The sequence below is a fragment of the Cnephaeus nilssonii genome (assembly GCF_951640355.1).
Source record: "Cnephaeus nilssonii genome assembly, chromosome: 8".
In the NCBI taxonomy this organism is placed as follows: domain Eukaryota; kingdom Metazoa; phylum Chordata; class Mammalia; order Chiroptera; family Vespertilionidae; genus Cnephaeus; species Cnephaeus nilssonii.
The window spans coordinates 14688901-14711114 of record NC_137079.1 but is presented as its reverse complement, the minus strand read 5'-3'; the positions used below and the strand labels follow the sequence as shown (position 1 = coordinate 14711114).

Sequence of the window (22214 nt, the reverse complement as noted above, 5' to 3'; positions counted from 1 at the left end):
TTGATTGGCAACCTCCTGCATACCCCCTACCAGGGATCAGCCAGCAACCTGGGCATCGGCCCTGACCAGGAATTGATGACTTCCTGGTTCATAGGTCCATGCTCAACCACAGAGACATGCCGGCCGGGCTAGGCATTGTTTCCATAGAAACAAACATTCAAGGTACTTTTTACGAAAATGTTTTCAAGACCAAAATATAATTTAAAAAAAAAGATTAATTTATTCTTGATAGTATCTTGACATTTATGATGTGTATCTGCCAATTTTGAAACTATAGGAATTCAGATGCCCCATTCTTTCTTGACATATGAATGAATATCTTTCAATATAAAATAAATAGAGCTTCGACTTAAGAAAATAACATTAGGTTTGCCAAGTTTCATATTCAAGAAGAAGTATTAATATGGTCATCGTTATTGCTATCTTCAGAAGCCGCTCTCTATGTCTCAGCTGGAACCATACGCATATACTTTGAGCGGAAGGACTCTCACCAGTAGAGAGCCACCCACTACCCTGGGAACTCACCTCGCCCTCTGTAGACTGCAAGTGCAGCTCCTTCCTGCAGCTGGCCTTGAAGTCTCCTGCAGCAGCTCGCACCTGGACCCCTCTAGGAGCCTCCATTATCAAGGACCTGGTTGGTGATTCAAGCCTAAGGGGAAAACAAAGGAATCCTTCAGAGTAAAATAAAAAATTATTATGATGGACTAAAAGATAACATTAGTCAACTAAAAACAGAGAAGTGGGTAGGAATAAATAAAAATATTTGCCATTAAAAAAACACACACAAAAAAAAACAAGTGACATGTATAATGATTTTTGATTGCCTTATTTATTTTTTGGCTTTTTATGAAATTATTTGTTGGCATCGATGATTTGCTCTCATTTGTAAACTGATTTACTTAGTTTCTTATGTTGTTTCCCTTCACAATACACGTGAAAATAGGTCATAAGTTTACTTGTTTAAATCTTTTATACATTTTCAATATTAATGATGGAGTTTTAATAAAGACATTTCTACAAACTGAGCATATAAATATCCCTCAATAAAGAGTCCCTATTTTGTGGAGATGAGAGAGCTTTAATGAAAATCATGAATATTGTAAACTGCCAAGCACGCACAGTAAACATTTGTAAACTTGAACATTTTCAAAATACTCTTTACCCTTCAAAGAAATTAATCAAAATGAAGAAATAAGACATTTCCTCCATCAACTGACTTCTACTGGTCGAGGAAAATGTCCACAGAATAAAAGACATTAGTCTAAGGAAGGAAAATTAAGGGATGATATACAAGATTGACTGCATACATTTTGAGATTATAGTCATTCAAGATTGACTACATACATTTTGAGAGAAGTGTTTAAGATAGTTGTGTCTGCAGAAGAAAGGTAGCTGGGAGGCAGTTTCAAAATTATCTTCAAATATAAAACTAGAGAAAAGAGCCAAGGAAGGCAGAATGCAGAAAATAGAATACAGTCGTAAAAAGCACTAGTGTGAGAAGACGCTGTCCCCTGAACTGGGCTTTGGATAAGTGCTCTGCTCTGGGCTGCAGTGGCCTGTGTTCTCTGGACCACAGGAATTCAGGACAAGAGTCCCCTCAGGCTCACAGGCACCATCACTCTGAGCAGCTGGTTTACAGCGAGGCCGTAGATCCAGAGCTGTTTTGTAGAGAGAACCACATTAAACAGTTTGATCAGCTCTCTCTTTCTCAGTAGTGAAGTTGAAAGTAATATTGAGGGACTCCTGCCAGCACTTAGAAAAGAGATTTGGGCATGTTCAAGTGACTTTTCTTCTTTTTTTCCACTCAAAAACCAACTTTGAAACTTTCATCCCTATGGGCCTCTTGGACATCTTCATAAAAATCCCTGGCAGAGCCCAGCCAGTGTGGCTCAGTGGTTGAGAGTCCACACAGGATTCAAGAGGTCAAAGTCTGGTTCTGGTCAGGGCACATGCCCTGGTTGTGGGCTTGATCCACAGTAGGGAGTGTGCAGGAGGCAGCTAATAGACAATGATGTTTCTCTCTCATGGATGTGTCTCTCTCTCTATCCCTCTCCCTTACTCTCTTTCTAAAAAGCAATTAAAAACATAGTTAAAGCCTGTGCTTAAAAAAAAAAAAATCCCTGGCAGGAGTAAGGAGTGATGTCAGGTTCTGAATAAGATACTTTAAAGAAATATCTGTATGTTGTCTATTTCTTTTTTAAAAACAAAATCACACATTTTACAGAATAGTTGTAAACTTGAAAAGGAAAAATCACTTGTCGTTTTTTATTTATAATTATTATACTTTGACACATTATTTAATTTCAAAATCTGAATGTTAAAATGTGTATTTTTAATTAATTTTCCCAGGTACTCCTCCAAATCTACATCACCTTAAACAGTATATCTGTGACCCCTACTATTTCCATTTGTTAATTATTTATAATACTAGTAGCCCGTTTGCACGAAGATTCGTGCAATAGACCTTCATTCACCTGGCTGCCTGCACCAGTTTTCTGCCAGCACCGGGGACCCAGGCCTTGGCTGTGGCCACCGCCTTCTGCCTTCTTTCAGGGTAGGGGCTTGGCCCCGGGCGGTGGCCTTGGGCTCGGCCGCACCCAGCGTCCCTGCTAGGGATTGCAGGAGCCGACCCCCAGTGGTTTCCTGTGATCTGTGCAGGCTCCCTGCTGGTGCTTAAGGCTGGGAAAGCCTCCGCCCGAGGCTTTCCTGGCCTCGGGCTCCGCCACACCCCAACGTCCCTGCAACGGTTTCCTGGTGGGCGTGGTTGGTGGCGTGGCTTGGTTGGTGGGCGTGGCTTGGGCGTAGCAAAGGTGCAGTCAATTTGCATATTTGTCTATTATAAGGTAAGATAAAATGTTATTCTTTTTTTTATATCTCCAGAAAAATGATTTTAAATGATGTTACATGCAATAAGCACCAAACATTCAAGAAAAATAATCTTATCCTCTCTAATAAAATGGTAATATGCAAATTAACCATCACTCCGCTACATAAGCCACGCCCACCAGCCAAGCCACGCCCACCAGCCAATCAGGGCGAGTATGCAAATTAACCCCAATCCAAGATGGCTACAGCCACAGAGAGCAAGGTTTCCTAGGTAACAGAGTAAGCCAAGCTTTCCATAGCCGTTGCAGGCCTAAGCCTCCACTCAAGCTACAAAGTTTCAATTATAGAAGGTAAACAAATTCAAACAAATGGCGGCAGAATGGAGCTTGAGAGAGCAGGCCAGGGTTGCTGGCGGCAACAGGGGAAGCAAAGCTTTCCGCACACCCTGGCTGGGCTCACCTGCTTAAGGCTACAAAGTTTCAATTGTAGAAGGTGAATTAACTGCCACATAAATGGCTGCCACCCCAGAGGGAGCAGCAGGCTTGGCTCCGCCCCAGGCTACAAAGTTTCAATTGTAGAAGGAAAATAAATTCCAGATACCAGGGCCTCCCCTTGGGTTGCCAGGGGGTGTGGCTGGCCTGCAAACCACCACAGGCTCCTCGCTCAGGCCGCCCCACACCCCAAGGGAACCCCCACCCTTATCTGTGACACCCTTCAGGGCAAACCAGCTGGCCCCCACCCGTGCACCAGGCCTCTATACTGTCTAATAAAAGAGTAATATACAGATTGATCATCACTGCAACACACAATATAGCTTCCCCCATGTGGTCAAAGATCCTGCCCCCATGTGGACACAAGATGGCCACTGCAAGATGGCCAGCAGGAGAGGGCAGTTGGAAGGCACCCGGCCTGCAAAGGAGGGCAGTTGTGAGGGACCAGGCTTGCAAGGGAGGGCAGTTGGAGGTGATCAACCCTGCAGGAGAGGGCAGTTAGGGGTGACCAGGCTGGCAGAGGAGGGAAGTTGGGAGCAAACAGGCTGGCAGGGGAGCAGTTAAGCATCAACCAGGGTGGCAGCGGAGTGGTTAGGGGGTTATCAGGCTGGCAGGCAGAAGCGGTTAGGGGCAATCAGAAAGGCAGGCAGGCAAGCAGTTGGGAGCCAGCAGTCCTGGATTGTGAGAGGGATGTCCGACTGCCTGTTTAGGCCCGATCCCACCAGGATCGGGCCTAAACGGGCAGTTGGACATCCCTCCAGGAATCCCAGATTGGAGAGGGTACAGGCTGGGCTGAGGGACAACCCCCCACCGTGCACGAATTTCGTGCATCGGGCTTCTAGTATATAATAATATTACATGCAACAGACATTAACATTTCAAGAATAAAAGAATTTTAAGTATAATAATATTATCAAAACTGTACTGACATAGTATGATATCATAAAAGTTGTAGGAAATATTAAAAATCTGCAAATAACAGAATTACTTCTATTATATTCTAGAATACTTTTCCCCTCTGGCTCTATTTTTGTTCATCAGTTTATGTTGTTCATTATATTCCACAAATGAGTGAGATCATATGATATTTATCTTTCTCTGTCTGGATTACTTCATTTAGCATGATGCTTTTAAAGTCTATTTTGTCAGATATGAGTATTACTACTCCAGCTTTTTTATTTTCCATTTTCATGGAAGATTTTTTTCTATCCCTTCACTTCCATCCTGTGTGTCTTTTGTTTTGAGTTGGGTCTCTTGTAGACAGCATATAGTTGGGTCATGTTTTTGTGTTCATTCAGCTACCCTACATTGGAGCATTTAATCCATTTACATTTAGGGTTATTATTGAGAAGTACTTATTTATAGCCATTTTAATTCTGTATGGCTAGGTTTCTCTCTCTGTTTCTTCTTCTCAGCAATCCCTTTAGTATTTCTTATAATACTGGCTTGGTGGTGATGAACTCCTTTATTTGTTTTGTTGTTGTTGTTGTTGTTTGTTTGTTTGTTTGTCTGGGAAGCTCTTTATTTGACTGTCTGTTTTGAATGATAGCCTTGCTGTGTATAGTAATCTTGGTCTCAGATCCTTGTTTTCCATTACCTTGAGTACTTCAGGCCCTTCTGGCCTGTAGAGTTTCTGATGAGAAATCAGATGTCAGCCTTATAGGAACTCCTTTGTAGGTAACAGTTTTCTTTTCTCTTGCTGCTTTGAAGATTCTTTGTCTTTAATTTTTGGCATTTTAATTATAATGTGTCTGGGCGTGTGTCTGTTTGGATTCTTCTTGTTTGGGGTTCTCTGTGCCTCCTGAACAGATGTGACTTTTTCCTTTAGCAGGTTAGGGAAGTTTTCTACCATTATTTCTTCAAACACCTTCTCTATTCCTTTCTCCCTTTCTGCTTCTTCTGGCACACCTACTCTTCTAATATTATTACACGTTGTCCCACAGCTCCCTTAAGCTGTCCTCCTATTTTTTAATTGTTTTTTTTTTCTTTTTGGTTCTCTAATTGAGTGATATTTTCAGCTCTGTCTTTTAATTCACTGATTCAATCCTCGGCTTCTCCTAGTATGCTGTGTATTCCTTCCAATGTGTTCTTTATTTGTGTTATGTCATTCTTTATATCAGACTGTGTTTTTTTCATAGTTACTATATCTTTTTTCATACTGTTGAGCATTTTTAACATCATTACTCTGAACTCTGTTTCAGATAAATATCTTATCTCTTCTTCTGGAGAATTTGCTAGTTCTTTTGTTTGGGGGTTGTTTCTTTGTGTCCTAATTTGGTTGTCTGTCTGGGTTTGTGACTATGTATTAGGCAGATCCTCTACACCTCTCAATCTCTAGTGCAGGTCAGTGTTAAAGGCTGTTTCTGACTAACTGGACCAGGCAAAAACTCAAAGCCTCCAGAGACCACTTCTGTCTACAGACTAATAGGATTCAGACTTGAATTGTCCCCAGGCAATTTTCCTCGGGTGTGGAGAGTGTTTTTTTTTTTCAACAGGGTGGGGCAGTTGTTTCTTCCTGGAGGCTAATTGTTACTTTTAATCTCTTAAGTGGCCTCAGGCAAGGTTTTTTCCCAATAGGGTATGTGGACTATCTTTCCCCCAGGCAAGGCAGATGTCTATATGGGAAAGATGTCCTCCCTCCGCTGAAAGAGGGAATGACTCAACCCAGGAAACTTGGGGTGTCTGCCTTCTGAGCTCTATCCCCCGAGTCCACAGTCCTGGGTTCTGCTCTCACAGCTCCAGTCCACTTCACTCTCCCTCTGCCAGAGCACAAGACGGGTGGCTCCACAGGGAATTTTTGTGCTTTGGCCCTTTAAGAGGGTGCCTGAACTTTCAGCTGCCACTCCCTGGAAGACAGCACCCCACTACTTTTCACAGCTAGATGTTAGGTGGGTACCCTCCTCAGTTTGGTGCTCTCTGCTGGGAAGCCCAGCTTGGGGATCAGATCCCAAAGTTCTCAGGAGCACCCCCCTACAGCTGAGATATCTCTCCTGGAATTCAGCTGCTGTCTGTGGGTGCCCAGCCAGACCTTTTGAGCCTCCTCCCCTCCTACCAGTCTCTATGCCATCTCCACCTTCGGACCTTGGGTATCAGGGTTCTTTCCTATGAGTTTTCTGTTGATTATTCAGAAGCCTTTCCGTATTTCAGTTATAATTCCAGCTTGTTCCTGGGAGCATGTCCATGCAGCATCCTCCTACTCTGCTGCCATTTATTTCTAAAATGCTATTCTTTAAGTTTGGATATTATTGAACCATTTAAACAGAAGTCAAATAAAAACTTAATAAAAGAGGATTAAAGTTCTAAAACAGATTATGAATCTTACATTCATGGAAACTCAGTGATCTTATAAAGTGGGAGGAAAAACACAGTTACTTTATCAAATAATTGATATGATTTAGTTTGTTTCTGAGGATAAGGGGTTGGAGTTATTACTCATATGTTTAATAGTAAAATGTCCATATTAAATGTGCGATTAGAGCATTAAAATATATTAAGGATTTCAGGGCTCTTCAGTTTTTCCATTTTAGGGTTTACTAATTATTTAATCAGAAATTTTTCATTACATTCAGGTATCCATTGCCACTGTAGCCATAGGATAAGATGTTGGGAAAGAGGTGTGGTCTCAGATCTTGTAGGATGATCTACCTTTTACACAAAATTTGTAAAATATTTTGCTATGGAAATATAAGTAGGAAATTGTTAATTGATGTTAATTTCATCATCAACTGTATTAAGGTGTAATAAATAATGTTATTGGCATGTAGGGACACCTTTAAACTATATAATTCATGTTGCTAAATTGTCATATTAATATAAATGCTATATGATTTAATGCCTGTATTTTATAATTATTTTAGGGAGAAGGATGTATAAAACAGACATTTAATATTCTTTACTTGAAAATTCAAGAATTGGAGATATTCCTGGATAAAAATAAACTCATATATATATCATATCATGAAATTTCCAATATTTCACAAAGTAATGAAAACATGTAATAAAAATCCAGCAAGAATCTCAATAGAATCTCTTGAAAGTTAAAACATTATGTCGAAATAATTGGGGGAGAAAAGTATGTGTGACAATTACCAGATTTTAAAAATAAAATAAAGTGGAAGATTTAAAAAAAATTAGAACTTAATCTAAAATTATTTTAATTAAAATGATGTTGGAATTAGAAATAGATATTGGATCATTGGAACACAATTCAATCTAAAATAGATAGAAAGTATGAGAAATATCTGACAAATGTGCAATCATTTTGTGTTGGAAAATACTAGGTTACTTAATAAATGTTAGTAAGTGATGCTTAAAAAACTGACTAACTAAACTGAAGAAAATAACGTTGGATCCTTAACACACTCTGCAGGAATAACTTCCTGTTTCATCTATTCAAAATATAAAAAGTAATAAAGAAATCACCGATTATAAAATTCAATAGAAACTTAGAAGAAAATTCATAACCTAATTTTCCATTTTATGCATTCAAAGGAAAAAACTATAAAATATAAAAGTGTTCATTTTGAAAGTATTAAATTCACAGCAATGAATTTCTGACTATTTTTCAGAGTCCGTACCCAAAGATTATATAGCAGAGAAGCATTACTGTTGAACTCTCGTCTGCCTGTTTTTCCAAGTGATTTTGGTTTTCATGGTTTCTACATAGCAAAGATGCAACAAGATTTTGCTTTGAAGGTTGCGCAGTTCTCATTGAAAATGAAAGGTGCAGCTCTTAGAAGAAGTCTCAACATTCTGAGAAAAGAATTCAGAATTCTTTTAAAGTAAAATCCCAGGATGCAATTACTAAATAGAAACTTAAGTAGGACTTAAGCATCATGTATCTTGTTTTTGCTGAATATTTAACAAAGTGCCAGAGAAATAGCAGGCACTCATGAATTATTTGAGGTTTCAATGATGGCATGAATGGAGAATTGAACAGAAAAGTGTTTTAAGAAAAAAATTAATGCCAACTGTGACTTGAATATATAAGAAATTTTACTGTCTTATCATTTCAGGATACAATGAGCTTTCTTCAGATGCAAATCACATTTTTTCCCCCCTAGTCAACAAAAGAGAAACTTTATTGAGGCCCCAGCCTCACAGGGTTCAGGTAGAAGGCTGCCCTGTGGACCCAAGGAGTTGGTGGAGGGGCCTTATTTAACCTTCTTCTTGGGGCGCAGGTTGTTGGTGTGGCCATACTTCTTCTTGTGCAGTTGACAGCACCGGGGTGCGGGTGGGTGTAACACTTGTGGCAGACCATCTTGTCGCAGTGATCATCTTGTCGCAGTGGTACTTTTGCCCGAGCTGGCGGAGGGAGGGTTCGATGATGCCAGGCCTCAGAGGAAGCACCAAGTGCAGGGTGGACTCTTTCAGAATATTGTAGTCTGAGAGAGTGTGACCATCCTCTAGCTGTTCGCCCGCAAAAATCAGACGCTGCTGGTCAGGCAGGATGCCCTCCTTGTATTGGATTTTATTTATTTATTTTATTTTATTGTTTTAATTTCTATATTGATTAAGGTATCACATATTTGTCTTCATCTCCCCATTCCCATCCCAAACCCCTCCCCACGCATGCCCCCACCCCCCTGTTGTCCGTGACCACTGGTTAGGCTTATATGCATGTATACAAGTCCTTTGATCTCTCCCCCTCCCCCTGACCCTCCCCAACCATCCCTCTGAGGTTTGACAGTCTGATCGATGCTTCCCTGTCTCAAGTCTATTTTTGTTCATCAGTTTATGTTGCTCATTATTTCCCCTAGATGAGTGAGATCATGTGATACAAGAAATACACTTAAAAGAACCGAAAATGAGAGAAGCAATAATGGTTATCATTGCTGACATGTACACATAAGGAACTGTTTGACATTGAAATTGGGACTCAAAAGAACTGTTGGCCCAGAAAGAAACTCACTACAGACTGATTCATTTGCCTCTCAGCATAACCATTATTGCTTGCCTTGCATTTTAGCTTTGACATTCACAATGGTGTCACTGGGTTCAACCTCAAGGGTGGTGGTCTTGCCAGTCAGGGTCTTCACAAAGATCTGCGTCTCTGCGTCTGCTGGGGAGGCTGCTCCGCCGCCTCATTGACCAGAAGAGAATAAATCCCATTCTTTTTGTTTTCTCCATTTTTCTTGTTTTCTCCTCACTAGCACATGCCATCCTGGTTTCTTCTATCACATGATCTCAAACAAATCTCTAGCTCAATTGTCTTTGTTTCCCCATGTTTGCAAGCTAAATCAAGCTTCTCATAATGCTCATTTGTTACTTACTCTAGATAAATGTATAAATGCATACATAGAATGAAAGAATAAAAGGAAAGAAGGAAGAAAGAGGGAGGGAAGGAGAGGAGAAAAATACTACTCTAAGGATTCTTCTTCTCTAATTAGCAGAACAACACCAGCAAAGTATTTTACCCCTTTATTGACAAAATGCCTCAAAGAAAAATACTCATCTACTTAATAAACGGTGGCTTTTCCTTGAATTTAAAAATGATGTAAATTAGAACAATGTGTTTCCAGAGAGTAATATAAAACCTCAATATTTCAGTTTTAAATTATATTCATGCAAGAATAGAAACGATGAAAAGATGCCAATTACATCATTAAATATTAAACTCATTTACTGATTCCAAGTCAAGATTCTTGTCTTATTTTTGGAACAGTTAATGGAACTTGGACTCAAACAATCTTTGGGCAGTGGGCATTACATAACGGATTTCATCACTTCTCACCGTAGAGTGCAGAAACCCCACTGAACTGTAATATTTTACTTAAAAATATAAAAGGAAGAACATTCATACACGAGTTACTCCAGGCAAATATGGCATTATCTCCTTACCATGCAGCATGTTTTTTTAGCCTTTTAAAACACAGGCTCTATTAAAACACAATTTCACCTGATATAAAAAGAATCAAAGAGATCCAACGTGTAGGTTTAAAATGAACATGGAAACTTAGCACAGAACTTGGCACATATTAAGCATTCATCAAACATCTGTTGAATAAATAAATTATAGGAATCTACTACATTTCTATACCAAAATATTACCTATACTCTATAATAAATGTTTTGGGATATTCCTTTCTAAAGCCTTTTATTTTTGACAAAAGCAAAATCAAAGGCAATATGTCTACTTACTTCCCAAATTACCATTTTAATTACCTGCCCAACCATCCCACCTTGTTACTTAAAATTAGGTGTCAACTAGGAGTGCTTCTATTGCCCTGAAAGAAAAATTGTCAGCAAAACTTGTAAAAATCTCAGACACTCTAATTTTAATCTTCAGTACACAAATAAATAATTGAATAACCCCATCACTACTTTGCTTTATTTATGTTTCAGTTGTGGAATTTAGATCAGTATCACTCGTCTTGGGGGCTGCCAATCTGCTTTTAGCAGCACAGATAAGCCTAGCTTAAGTCAATCTTGAAATCACTGATGAATAATTAAAAACTAGGTACACTACTATATACTAATATCATTTCATCCACATTTCCCCTTGTGTATTTTGAGACACACCAGCTAGGTAATTAAAATACCAGTTGGTTCTTATTTCCTCTTTGGGCAATATACTTTTCCTGACGACAAATCATAAAATGGGTACATGATTACTAAAATGTTAGAAGTAAAAAATGTTATTTTAGAACTTAGTACTTTAAAATTTTTTATTGAATGACTTATCAAACTCTGATATTTGTATTAAAACAGTTCAAAAGCAACTGAAATCAGTGTTTGTTAAATGTGCCTTAGCAATAGGACAACAAATGCTGACACATTCCTTATATTCATGCATTTAGTAGTCTTCATTATTCAGTTTTGCTAAATTTCAGTAATTCAAGTGAACAAATACTTATCAGACACTATAATATGTGAGATACAGTGCTGGGTGCTATAGAACTAAAGATAATAAGCAAAGAAGATGCAGATCTGTTCTAATAGAGCCGGCAACCTTGTTAGGTGGAGAGGGATAACATTAATAATTACACAAAAATGTTAAATTCCTGAGAAAAGAATCATAAATCAAGACTATAACACACTGTGAGACACTATTTACACATATTCTTCAATCCTTCTAAATCCTTGGGGTTTTGGCCTAGCGTAAATAATTATTGTGGTTATCTTATAAACAAACTAGAGGCCCGATGCATGAAATTCATGTAAGGGTAGGCCCTCGCCACCTCGGCTGCTGCCTAGGCCCTCGCAGCCCCGGCTTTGTCTGGAAGGTCATTCAGATGCTTTCCACAGTTTGGCCGTTTGGTCAATTTGCATATTATACTTTTATTATTATAGATACCTTGATCACAGTAAGAAGGCACCTGCTGTTATTGTTAAGTAGCTTTGTTCAATCTGGGTTACTCTACTAGCAAGAAACTGAGTTCTTCAGGAAATTTTATCATAGAACTATAAGGTCTGAAAATTTTACACTTTTAAAAGCATGTCTATTTTGGCATTAACATTTTCCTACTTTATTTTTCTATTTTCACTTGAGCAGTTTCCCCACTCATCAAAATGGGAAGGGCTAAAGATGATATTTATGAAATAAATATTTTTTCTTACTATTTTCATAGCGTTTTCAAGACAAAGACTCTCAGGTAGATACTTTGAGTTAGCTTTAAATATGATTGTAATATTTGATTTATTTTTGAAATATCAATATTGTCCTTTTCAAATTAATTAATTGAGTTGACAGTGGTTACTAGGTTCATATAGATTTCAAGTGTATATTTCTATGATACATGATCTGTATATTACATTGTATGCCCACCACCCAAAGTCAAATCATCTTCCCTCACCATGTATTTGACCCCCTTTAACCTTTACTAAACCCTCCACCTTCCCTCTAAAAACCACCATAATTTTATCTGTATCTATCCCACACTAGAGGCCTGGTGCACAAATTTGTATATCCAGTGGGGTCCCTCGGCCTGGCCTGTGGGATCAGGCTGAAACCTGCCCTCCGACATCCCCCGAGGGATTCTGTATTGTGAGAGAGCACAGGCCAGGCCGAGGGACCCCACCGGTGCATGACTGGGGCCAGGGAGGGATGTGGGAGGTTGGCCAGCTGGGGAGGGACCATGGGAGGGCTCCAGGGCATGTCCGACCTGTCTCGCTCAGTCCCAATAGGCTGGACTCCAGCAGCAAGCTAACTACTGCTCAGAGTGTCTGCCCCCTGGTGGTAAGTGCATGTCATAGCTACTCGTCAACCAGTCAACTATCTGCCCTCTGGTGGTCAGTGCACTACATAGTGAGTGGTTGAGCAGCCTTAGCATATCATTAGCATATCACGCTTTGATTTGTTGAACAATAGACCAGACAACTTAGCATATTAAGCATTTATTATATAGGATATCAGTAAAATCATATGGTTCTTAGCTTTTCTGACTTACTTATTTCGCTTAGCGTGATATTCTCAAGGTCCATCTATATTGTCCCAAATGGCAGTATTTCATGCTGATATTTTATAAAAATACCTTAGCAAATGCATTTTAGGATGTAATTTACTCATCCAAAATTAATTATGTAAAGTATTTTTTTAAACAACACATAGTATTGTATTAGTATAAGGGGTGTAATATGTATATATTATATGTATACTAGAGGCCCAGTGCATGAAAATTCATGCACTGGAGGGGGGTCCCTCAGCCTGGCCTGCCCCCTCTCACAGTCCAGGAGCCCTCAGGGGCAGGATGTGACCTGGCGATCAGGGGAAGGCGATGCCCCATCACACCTTTGCTGCCGCCACTGCCAGCAGTGAAAGCCTCGGCCGGCCTTGGTTACCTGAGCCTTGGGCGGCCGTGGGCGGCTGGGCAGCTGTCATCTGAGGCTTGCCTGCACCTCGGGCCCACCCTGGGCAGCTGGGCAGCCAACATCTGAGGCTTGCCTGCGCCTCAGCCCCGCCGGACTCCCCGAGTCCTTTCAGCCCTGCTGGGGTGGGGGGGGGGGGCAGCCGCACTGCGCACCTGCCGCCCCCCCCACCCCAGCAGGGCTGAAAGGACTCGGGAGGTCCGGCGGGGCTGAGGGGACTGGGTGCCGCCATCTTGTGGCTGTGGGCGCTGCCAGCTTTGTGATGGTGTGATGGTCAATTTGCATATTCCCTCTTTATTAGATAGGATAGTGTAAAATGATCACCACAATAAATTACATAAAATATTTTTTACTCCTAAAGCTTAACTCACTTATTGAATTGAGAACATCCATGGATCCGTTACTGTTTTTTACTATTTTAACTTTAATAAACAGTTGCCATGATTACTCCAGGGAGAATTTCCTATAATACTGTCATCTCACAATCTTCTTGGTAGAGAGAGCTTTTACATGTAACTGTGCTTTTTAAAAACAGGAAGCAGCTTATTCCACTGGAAATATCAGATTGATGAGTCCATCATAGGACAATTAAGTTCTGCCTTTCCCTAATTATTATCCATATTTATTTTCATTTCCTTTACATAACACTCCATGGCCTTTAATAGCTTTCTCCTAATCTCTGCTTCCCTATTCTTTAAGCCTATGCACCATAGTATATTTCATCATCTATCACAGATTTTCCAGCAAGCCTATTATTCTTCATCCTCCTCTTAACTATACTAAAGCTGCCTTTTCCTTTATTTTTTCACACTCCTAATATATATATTCATTATATATTTATTTGGAAAAAATATCCAGATGGTTATTTTTAGAATAAAAGACATATTTTATTGTCCTTTATTAAACAGAAAATATCCTACATACCTGTATGAAGAATTGACATGTGCTGCTACATGGTAAATAGTCAAGTATTGGATGAAGGCATCCAATACTTGACTATTTACCATGTAGCAGCACATGTCAATTCTTCATACAGGTATGTAGGATATTTTCTGTTTTAGTTCTTTATATATCGAGGATGATCAACAGTGGTGAAAACAATGATACAGGTGTAAGAGCCAGGACTTACCTGAGGTCTTGGGAAGGTTCTGCTCTGATGTGAGGTGTCTCGACTGAGTGCCCGAATACTGCTCCTTCAGTGCCTAAGGGCAACATGAATCCCATGTCAATACAAGCAAGTGGACAGATACAGTGTTTTTAAGTTCTATTTTTATGGATCGAATATGCTTCCACTCATGGGACAACAGGAAACAGGAATACAGAAATTAAGAGAAAAACTGGAAAAAGAGTTCAAGGTAGCATAGGGCTGGAGGACAAAGCTAAATGTGCCTGTATTGACCGCTTTTAAGATGATCTTATTTATTAAAGTTCAGACTGAGTTAGAATTATTACCTTTTTACCAAAGAACAAAGACCCATCTTCTTCTCCTCTTTTATTTCCCAGGTAAGTGAATTTGAGGGAAGAATAAATCATAATGAAACCAAAGTGTGGGGTTTGAGTCCGAGTTCCTTGTTTTGTGAAATCGAATGAAGTCGAGGGATTCCAGAATCAGGCTAGTGACCAGAGCTTCCTTTCTATGTTATAGTCAGTATTTTAACATCCAAACTAATTAAAGTCTATTAGTCCATGTGTTGAGGTCCACATGGCCATAAGCCACCTGTGCACAGGAATGTGCTCTCCCACCAGAATTCATTGAGCGTAAGCATGCCTTTTAATTTAGGGGGTGGAGACAGCCATGCTAGCTCCTCATTGGTCTTTTCAAAGAATTTTGCCTTAGCAACATCCTTGGGATTGGTTTATATGCCTTACTACCTGTGATTGGTTATCTGCAAGTTGTCTGTCTTAGCAACATTCATACATTCATGCCTCTCAGCGCACCCTTCCTTCCCCACCCAGTTGGGGTGCCTTAGTATCTCTGCCTCCTTGGGTTCCCAGTTTCACTTCCTCCTCTCCTGGTCCCACTCCTATCTATCTAACTTTCTTTTGTCTAAACAATATACAGTTCTGTCTTTTTACAAACAGCAGAGCGTGGATGAAAACGGGAAAGAGCTCCAGGATAGTATATTATTAAATATTTAAAGGCATAGATCAGACTTATTGGGCCTTGAGCATTTTTCCCACGTAGAGCTTCCACCTTTGATGAGAGTGATCATCAAACTGCAAAGAACTGGCACCTTCCTTTGACCTCGCTGGAAGCAAGGCTCCATCTAAGACCATGAATTGCTTGAATTCGTTTTATTAGAGTTGACTTCTTATGGGGTCATAGTTATCTGAAGAGGTCTTGCACTCTAACAATTGAAGCTTTCATTTATTGACTCCATTTGATTTCCCGGGTTCTCAGAGCTTTTCCATAATTCAACTGAGCTAAATAGAATGTTTTTCCTTTTCAAAAATTAAATGCAGAACACATTTTTAAAAGAAAATGATGGGGAAAAAAAAACACTCTTCTTTTCTTTTGTAACTTCACATAAATGTTTTATATCATTTCTTGCAGAATAAAGGTTATCTTCTTTTGGTTTAATATTCTTCAAATATCTTTGTGTAAGAATGCGATGCCTCCTCCATCAACAGCATCAACACTAGCTTAATGATACAATGCCATTGAAAAATGCAAATTTTAAACCTACTAAATGAAGCTGCTTCTGCTTATTGTGAAGAACAATATAAATGTATTGATTCAATAACCGAAGAAGAATCTGCCACTAGGAAATACAGCCAATGTTTAGATGCCTTGAATATAAATGGTTATATAAGGAAATATAATAAAATCACCGGATGACTCCTCCACATACAACAGCAATGCAGACCTTGATCTTGAATCACAAAAGGAGAGGAAAGTTTTTTCAAAGACTATAGTATGGTTTCATCTATATTATGATTCTAAGGTAAATATATAAGGGTCTGCTGTAGTAGATTTCTAAGATTATAGGTTTTCATTTATGAGCTAAAAATCTATTGGCATTTTTGACTTGTTACTGGCTTTCAGTGTGCTTTCCCCCCCAAAAAAGAGGCTCTGTAGGGTGTACACTGTTATATGGGCAACTATTACAAAATGATTTCTTTAAGGAGTTTGTTCTTTTGATATTTTGTAAGATATTTATTTCTGTGAGAAAAAAATTCTTAGAGATGGGTCTTTGAAAATAAAGTGACAATTTTAGATAAAACTTTAATTTTGTGATTGTGGTGGGGGGTGGCATTTGAAACAACATTCCAAGATATAAATTTGCATATCTCAAGGGGAGGCTCCTTTGGCATTTAAAAAATAAAATATAACTTCCAAAAGGACGCATGTATAAAGTTCAAATGTTATAAACTTCCAAGATGAGATAGCAGAAATATAACTAAAGAACAGTAGCCATATTGCTTTTCAAATACAGAATGACACATGTAGTAATTTAGTACAGAATATATCCGTGAAAGGGAGAGCAGAATGCTATCAAAAGTGTAACTTACCAAGGAGGATAAAAACTGATAGAAGTCTCAATTCCAAGTATCAATATAGAACATTATTAATGATTTAAAAAATAATTCTTGAGGAAATAAATGTATAATCATACCACCTACAGGGCTAAATTGAAAAGTGAATGAAAAATAATTAGCTAAGTTCAGGCCTCCAGATAATGAGAAAATTACTCTCATCTTTTTCATTTTTTGTCCCAGAAGGAGCCAAAGGGACCCAAATTAATAAGCAACAATGATAATTTTAGGAAATCAGTGAAGGGGATAAAAGCCATCTGAGCCAGGCACACAACAAACTTAAAAGTAAAAAGATATATATCCCACAGATTGGGAAGTGTCTGACTATTAATAGGACACAGACTTAGCAATGAAAAATATAGGCCACCCAATTAAATTTTAATTTTAGGTAAACTTTAAATCATTTTTAGAATAAATACACAATCTTCAAAGAGAATATACTTATACTGAAATAATTTGTTGCTTATATGAAATTAAAAATTAACTCAGTCATTAGTCAACATTCATTTGGTGCAAAGAGTACAGATCTAACTTATTCTCACTTTAGAAAAAGAAAGTATGTGCGATGAATCCCACATTGTAAGCTATAGAAACCATGGAAAACAAAGGAAGAGAGAAAGAAAGGACAAAAAGAAAAGAGTATAGACATTTACTATTATGTATTTAAACTTATTGACTAATTAAACATTAGATGATAAAGAATATTTCAGATACCTTAAAGTGAAATTGATGTTATGAGACTTAGGGAAAACATAGACTGTTAACTGTTGTAATAATCAAGAAAAAAACGAGCCCAGCAAACTTCAGGGTCAAAAAGTCCTGGATCTCATTCATATGATAATTTTTGGTTTTAAAATAAAAAAATAAGGATGGCATAGAATGTTTTGCTAGAAAGAAGAAAGAGTATATATGGAATGTGTTTCTACTTTATATTTAAAGACAGTTTAAGGCATAAGCTAGGATGTTACAAGCGCTCAACATAAAATATCACCCCACAAAAAATGAAAACAAATGATTAAAATTAAATGTACACATCCTTCCTTATGTGGCTATGTATACTGTAAATGCTATCCTCTAAGCTACTCATTATGAACCTGTTGGCATCCACACATCCTCAGGGAAGTCATTTGCCTCAAAATAGGCAGCATAAGAAATGGAAATAAAAAAAACATTTGATATTCCCAGGTTCTTCCTTAACTTTACAGTAACTGAAAAGAAGAAAGTTCTGTGAAATGCAGCATCTCTCCAGCCATCAGCTTCATGAATTCTACTGCAGTATATTTCAGACACAATTTTATGACATTGGCCTTGTGTGGGAGACTTAGGATCAGTAATACACATAGAAGCCAAGCGAGGATACCACTATGCTTTTAAATATTAGTTTTACATGAATCATCTCATTTTTTTCCTCACAGAACTTTTAAACGTAAGTAGATAATACATTGTGTACAGCTGAATAATGAGAAAGATCTTGTCAGATAAATAAAATGCCTCATTGACGAGGCTAGAATCCTGGCCTTCAGGTTTTCATATGTGTACACTGCTCACTTTGACATAAGTAGACATAGAAAGCAACCCTAGCTTCTTCATTCCTACCTAAGTGACCTTGAGAAGTTATTTAATATCTCCAAACCTCCATTTCCTCAGACAAAAATTAAAATAGTAATGCCAACCTACAGTTTAAGATAGATTTTTCTTAAATAGGATGTAAATGTACCCTGGTTCATTGTAGGGATTCAGTATTTCTTAATTCCCCCCTTTTATAAGTCAGCCACAGAAGATCTACACATTGTGTGTGCAGAGGTAATGGCCCAACGTGGGTCACTCTATTCCCAAAATGTCATAGTTTCATGCTGAATTTTGAAATCTGAAATTTAGACACTGTAAAGAGATTCTTAAATGTCAAATAGAAAATGCATTTTATTAAACAAAATGCTGTTCAGTAAATTGAGGAATTCCCCGATGTAGGCGTTAGATAAGATCAGTCAATGCTCAAATAAGCTCTGAGCACTCAGTGAGGCTTCTTCTAAATAAAATGCTGTATTTGGCACAATCTCACTTCTAATTGAGTTCTAGCCTACTGTTGAAAATATTGAGAAAATATGCTCTGACTTTTCTGTGTGTTAGGCTGATTCATTCTCTGTGTAGATATAATAGAAATGCATCATATCAATAACTGACATAGGTGAAACAGTCCTGAACTCTACCAAGGTTTTACTTTCCTTTTAAAAATAAAAGCAAGGGTTAAGGGAAGGGTTGAATAGGACACCATTCCTTGAACTATTTCTCTTTTCAATGTGAAATCTTGATTGAATTGGTAAAAATTCCAACATAGCAATTAGCTCTAAGAACTTAAGGGAAGAAATTTGAGTAATTATTAGTCACACTACCTCCCAAATCCAATCTATAAGATTGTTAGAAGACTTTAAATAATCAAAATTCAATTAACCTTAGATAGCATTTTAAATTCCCACCCTGGGATAGGGCTGAGTCCAGAGCAAATACATCTAGATCGAAGGAGCAAAAAAAAGTTTTCTATTTATTCATTCTCTTCAAGTTTGATCCTATGCTATTGAATGCATACAAATTCTTTGGTACATTAAATTGAAAGTCGCTTAATAAATTATAAATCGTTTTTATTATTCTTTTTGATATCAGGGGCCTTTTTCACTCTGCAGTTGTATTTCCTAGCATTTTATCTGGCATAATATAGACATTCATTAATATGTCTATCTGATGTTGCTGAGTAAGTGACTGTTTTCATTGTGTGGAAGTCAGATGAAGAACATAGTGGGAGAATACTGCCTAGGAAGGGAGCGTCTTCAGCCTTCACTAGGGCCTCATATATGCTGTCACAAAGGGCTTGAAAGGGGAGGTGAAGGCCGGGCACAGGATGCTTGCTGTTCTGGAGTGCTAGAATGAAGAAGAAAAAGGAGACAAGCCAAGAAGGCAGGGGACTAAAGAAACCAGGAAAGACTGGGGTGCCTTCCCCTGTGGGAAAGAAAGCTAGAGAGGAGTAGAATTGACCTTGCCAGCATAGTTCAGTGGTTGAATCTTGACCTATGAACCAGGAGGTTACAGTTCAATTCCTGGTCAGGGCACATGCCGGGGTTGCTGGCTGGATCCCCACAAGGGGGCATGCAGGAGGCAGCCGAGCAATAATTCTCTCTCTTCATTGATGTTTCTCTCTCTCCCTTTTCTTCCCTCTCTGAAATCAGCAAAATAAAAATCCTATATAATAAAAGGCTAATATGCAAATCGACCGAAGGAACTACAGAATGACAGGTCGCTATGATGTGCACTGACCACCAGGGGGCAGACACTTGATGCAATAGCTGCCCCCTGGTGGTCAGTGCACTCCCACAGGGGGAGCGCCACTCAGCCAGAAGCCGGGCTCACGGCTGGTGAGAGCAGCAGCGGTGGCAGGAGTGCTAAGATGTCCGATTGATGGCTTAGGCCCGCTCCCTGAGAGGAGCCTAAGCCATCAGTGGGACATCCCCGAGGGCTCCTGGACAGCAAGAGGGCACAGGCCAGGCTGAGGGAGCCCCCCGAATGTACAAATTTCATGCACTGGGCCTCTAGTATATTACAAAAGAGAAATATCTAAATTCTATTTTTAAGCTTTGTGTTTTGATAAATGCCAAATGAGAACCCCTCCTGACTTCAGGTTTTCAATAAAATCTACCATGATCAATTACATTTTTGAGGTATTTTTGTTTGTTTGAAGGGGGGCAAAGAAGGGATTAAGCTTTACATACAGATCAATTCAGAACAGAAAAGACAACAGGAGAGGAATTCAAGCCCAGGAGGCTAAGGGGGTTAAGAGAACATGAGCCTTTATGTCCACTGCCCTCTGGCCATGACAATGGAGTCTTAGGCAGCATTTTAAATTCCTGCACTAGAGTACAGATTAGGTTCAAGGGTAAATTCATCTAGTTCTCAAGGGCCAGACGGATTCCTATTTATTCCTTATTTTCAAATTTGAACCTTTGCTATTGAGTATTTCAAATTCTTTGGAAGGTTTCACACTCTGTTTTCTTTTTCCTTAATTTGAAATCTCTTTTGCCCTAAATTTAAATTGGTAAAGTCAAAGATTGGACAGGGAACACTTTCATTCTATTCCCAGATCTGCTTCTAGCTTATTCTTTGATCTTTGACAAGTATTTAAAGCCCTCTGGATGTTATTTGTAAAATTAAGCTCTGAATAATGTGATCTCTAAGGTACTTCAATTTCTAACTCACAGTTATATGATTTTTTTCAACATGTCAAAGCATGTATACTATAACTCTCTCAATTCTCCTTAAATACAAGTGGAAATGAGATTTCCCTTACATATCTATAGAAAATTATTTTGGGGAAGGAATGGAGTAATCATATTGGCAAAAGTAAATTATTAAGTGTCATTTCTTTTACTCCATTAAAATGAGTTCCTCTGAATTCTGAAAGCATCATTATCTTTTAAAAGAAAAGAAGTCTTCTCCTTGTGTTATTTTAATAATATAAATGGTCTTCTGGCTTCCAGCTAACTTTGCAAAATACAACCTACACATTGCTAGATTGAGCCTCATCTGGACAAAAAGCTATAATTATACCTGGATCCTGCTTTTGCTCAGTATTCAAGACTTCTGCAATCTGACCCCATCCATCTACTTAGATTCCTTTTCCTTTTCTCATCTATGAACTCTCTTTACTAGGTTTGCCACCTGCTAAAGTAACTGTAATCCATTCATTTTCTGAGCCTATTTAGGCGTTACTACCTGTAACACTCATTTGGAACCTATCATATCTGTTCTGAAATTTACAGTTAAAATTATGTGTTACTCCCCAAAAAGGAAAAAAAAAATCAAAGGCATAGCCCTTGTATTCCACTGAATTCTTGTAAACAACATGGTGTCTTACATAGGTGAGATAATTAATAAATATTGATAAGGGTCAATATTTTAAGGCCCTTCTCTTTGAAAGCTGTTTTCTCTTGTTTCTGATCCTTGTTTGAGTAATGATACATTCATATCCAACACACTCAATTCAGAAACTGGAGAAGTATACTGAGATGCTCTTTCTTATTCAACTTCCTTATTGGTTTACCTCTTTCCACAAATTCAATATCACTTTTATTTTCTTTTAATTATTCCTACATATCACTGCCACATAATGTTCCAAAACACAAACCTGACTGTGTAATTCTCACTAGAAATACTTCAAGTATCCAATTGTCTATAGAAGTCAAGTACAAATTCCTTGGTAGGACTTAGCCCTTAGCAGCTATATGCATGTTATACTTCAGTGACAGTACAACTCTTACAGATTTTGAAATGTTTAAGGGGTTGTCTTGAGTATTACTTCTTCTAAGCATACTCCTCACCCCTCCTCCCTTTGGATGGTAATCTCTACTCTTTCTTCAGGATCTGATTCTAGATTATTTCCTCTGTGAAACATATTATGTGCCCTTACTGCCCTTCCTCCCTCAGTCCAGCTTCTCCAGCTCCTTGAAAATTACTGGTACAGCATTTATCACAATCTGACATGAGAAAGCTTTGCTATATGCTTTAAAC

At 38.5% G+C, this 22214-nt stretch overlaps 1 protein-coding gene and 1 pseudogene across 3 annotated transcripts in view; both read right to left on the bottom strand.

Annotated features, from left to right (window-relative positions):
* SGCZ (sarcoglycan zeta) overlaps positions 1 to 22214 on the bottom strand; it is a 631986-nt gene that overhangs the window by 6970 nt on the left and 602802 nt on the right. For both annotated transcript variants that reach the window (XM_079778790.1, XM_079778791.1), the window contains 2 exons: positions 14254 to 14326; positions 526 to 649 (listed from right to left, as the gene is read on the bottom strand). In XM_079778790.1, coding sequence (XP_079634916.1) covers positions 526 to 649; positions 14254 to 14326 — 197 coding nt within the window. The remainder of the gene's footprint in view (positions 1 to 525; positions 650 to 14253; positions 14327 to 22214) is intronic.
* LOC307104416 (ubiquitin-ribosomal protein eL40 fusion protein-like) lies at positions 8391 to 14067 on the bottom strand (annotated as a pseudogene). The gene is made up of 3 exons: positions 14049 to 14067; positions 9269 to 9399; positions 8391 to 8774 (listed from the first exon to the last, which is right to left on the bottom strand). The product of its transcript is annotated as a ubiquitin-ribosomal protein eL40 fusion protein-like (transcript).